The following is a 3,177-nucleotide window of genomic DNA, read 5'->3' as shown; positions in this document are numbered from 1 at the left end:
AGGACTGCCCCTGACCTTCGCTCATTTCGCCAGGACCTGAAAACTTGGCTCTTCGATCTGTTTGGTCCAGACTGTGGGGTTGTTAATTTAACTGGGTTTTAGATTTACTCTTGGGGCTTGAATTGAATTTAATTGTTTTATTTGTTTTTAATTTTTTGTATTCATGGTTTTAATTGCCCTGTAAACCGCCCTGAGTCCTACGGGAATAGGGCGGTATACAAATCCAATAAAATAAATAAATAAATAACATTGCTTTCTGGACCTTAGATTTAAAATTATCACAGTCCTGGAAATGCTCAGGCCCAGCACGCTGTCTTTTGAATGGAGACTAAGAGGAAAGCTTCCACTTGGCTCAGGGACCTGTGGTTTAAACTTTTGATGAATACCATATGGCTTGGAAGGCTCTGGATGTAAGATATTTGGATAAGAAATTTGGAGGCAAGCTCCTACTATGTAATATTTTTGCAATATTTATTTTTGACTTCACTCTCACTTTTATTTCTTCAGCTGTAAAAACTGCAAGAAACAGCAGTAGTGAAACATTTCTTTTAATTTTCAGATTGATCAAAGAAACAAGAGAAACTGACCCAACAGTTCACCGGACAAGACTGAACTTCTGAAGACTTTTTTTTGTCTTTTTTCATCGAACTTGAGCCAAACGATGTGTCTGGTAGACAGAAGCACAAACAGGAATTCTACAGAGGTGCAACCTGTTCTAGGACTATTCTTGGGAACCATCTCGCTGATTACAGTGGTTATGAATATTTTAGTCCTATATGCTGTGAAAAAAGAAAAGAAGCTACAGACAGTTGGCAATCTTTATATTGTCAGTCTTTCATGTGCAGATGTTATAGTTGGTGCAGCTGTGATGCCACTAAACATTGTATACTTGTTGAAGGATGAGTGGATTTTGACTAGAGAAGCTTGCTTGTTTTGGCTATCGATGGATTATGTAGCCAGCACAGCTTCTATATTCAGCCTTTTCATACTCTGTGTAGATCGCTACCGTTCAGTCCAACAGCCTTTAAAATATCTCAAGTATAGGACCAAAACTAGAGCCTCAGTCATGATTTCAATAGCTTGGCTACTGTCTTTCCTCTGGGTGATTCCAATACTCGGCTGGCATAAATTCACAGATCACAGTACTATGACAATTAATAACAGAACTTATGATGAAAAAGTATGCGAAACAGATTTTTGTAGAACCACTTGGTTTAAAGTCTTGACAGCCACAATCAACTTCTATGTACCATCATTGCTGATGCTGTGGTTCTATGCAAACATTTACAGGGCTGTCTGCAAGCATTATCAGCATCGGCAGCTCGTAAATGGATTATACAGATGTAACTCTAATAACACGAGTGTGCATAACGGAAAGATTCAGGAAATGCAAAAGATTTGTTCCCAACATTCAAATAAAGACCGAGGATTTTCTTTCAGTGCAAATGATAGCTTTGAGCAAAACAAAATAAGGGAAGCTAAACTTCCATTAAGCAGCTTTGTTAGAATCTCGAAGGATTTTCCTAAAGGAAGTGACCATGAAGTAATAAAACTTAACTGTTTCCCTCTAGCTATAATGCAGAAAGATTTTGAGTTAGGCAATACAAAGGGAAAATATGCCTGTGTCAGTAACAGTGCTGAAAATATAAAAAATCCTATCTCCCAGTTAGGCAAAATATCACATAGGCAGAGTTTTGCAGGAGGATCATTGCCTAGAATTCACTCAGATCCCTCCCTAAAACAAAATTCTCATCCTGAGCAACTTTTTCCTCAGAGGTGTTCTAGCGGAGGAGATCCTCACAGTCTCCGTTTCCTGAAAGAGACATGGGGAAAGCTACGTACTCATTCTGTTTGCCAGCGTCAAAAGCTGCATGTGAACAGGGACAGAAAGGCCGCCAAACAATTAGGTGTTATAATGGCAGTTTTTATGTTATGTTGGATACCATATTTTGTATTGTTTATGGTCATGGCCTATTGTGAAATATGCTATAACCGTTCTTTTCACATGTTTACAATTTGGCTTGGCTATGTGAATTCTACGTTAAATCCATTTATATATCCACTCTGTAATGAAAACTTCAAAAAGGCTTTCAAAAAGATATTTCATATTAAAACTGAACTTACTGCAGAGAAAGTTATATTTGGGACGGGGGCAGAACAGCAGGTTTATGTTGGAAAGAAAAAATCAGGTATTATTTAAAAGTCTTGTAAAAAAGTAAACATTGGTTTTGTGTGTCTTAAAGGAGTGGTTTTTCTGTTTCTGGTGGTTTGTGGCCTTTTTAATGGTAGATTTTATTGTTTAAAACAAGATTGAGCTATAATGAAATATACTGCTATTTAACATGGCTTCTAAATGCTGACTTTTATATTGGATCATTCTAATCAGTGTTTAGTTTACCACGGCCGCTTTTTCAAATGTTTATATATTGTGTTATAGTAGTCTTTGTTTTTCCTGAATCTTCAGGGATTTCAAGAGAGCATTTACCGGTATTTGTATTTTGATTTTCTCCAGAAAAAGAAATCACCAAAAATTTAAACTGTTAATTATATTTTGGTTTTACAGTATTTACCAACAAATTGAAAACCGAAAGCAGACATCCTAGAATCAGGAAATTCTGCTATTTTCTGATAGAGGTAGTCCTTGATTTATGCCAAAAACTGAACCCAAAATTTCTTTTGCTAAGGGAGACATTCGTGAAGTGAGTTAAGTGTCCATTCTATGACCTTTCTTGCCAGTTGTTAAGTGAATCACTGCAATTGTTAAGTTAGTAACAGAGCCAATTAATCTGCCTTCCCCATTGACTTTGCTTGTCAGAAAGCTGCAAACTGCAATCACATGACTCTAAGATACAGCGACTGTCATGAATACAAGTTAGTTGCGAAGCATCTGAATTTTGATCAAATGACCATGGGGATGCCGCAACAATCATAAATGTGAAAAATGGTAATCTCAGTTTTTTCTGTGATGTTGTAACTTCGGATGGTCATTAAATGAATTGTTGTAGATCGAGAACAAACTGTTGTCTCCTTGACAATGCTAATTATGAACAATATAGCTTTTCAAGATCAACCAAGCTAGACGCTGCCTATCTTTTTACTTTGCCTCCCAAAAAACTTCCATTGTTCTTTCTAAACATTCAGCCCCTTCAAGGAAATCCATGAGGTCCTCACTATTTT

The 3,177-nt window shown here is 36.8% G+C and overlaps 1 protein-coding gene across 1 annotated transcript; it reads left to right on the top strand.

Moving 5' to 3' along the window:
• Positions 1–661: 661 nt before the first annotated feature.
• On the top strand, positions 662–2,200 carry HRH1 (histamine receptor H1; the record flags this gene model as incomplete). Its single annotated transcript, XM_083351084.1, has 1 exon — positions 662–2,200. The coding sequence occupies one exon, from the start codon at positions 662–664 to the stop codon at positions 2,198–2,200; it is 1,539 nt and encodes a 512-aa protein (XP_083207210.1).
• Positions 2,201–3,177: the final 977 nt, after the last annotated feature.

The sequence above is a fragment of the Vipera ursinii genome (genome assembly GCF_947247035.1).
Source record: "Vipera ursinii genome assembly, chromosome: 2".
Lineage (NCBI taxonomy): Eukaryota > Metazoa > Chordata > Lepidosauria > Squamata > Viperidae > Vipera > Vipera ursinii.
The sequence above is the reverse complement of the archived record's forward strand: the minus strand, read 5'-3'. Positions and strand labels throughout refer to the sequence as shown.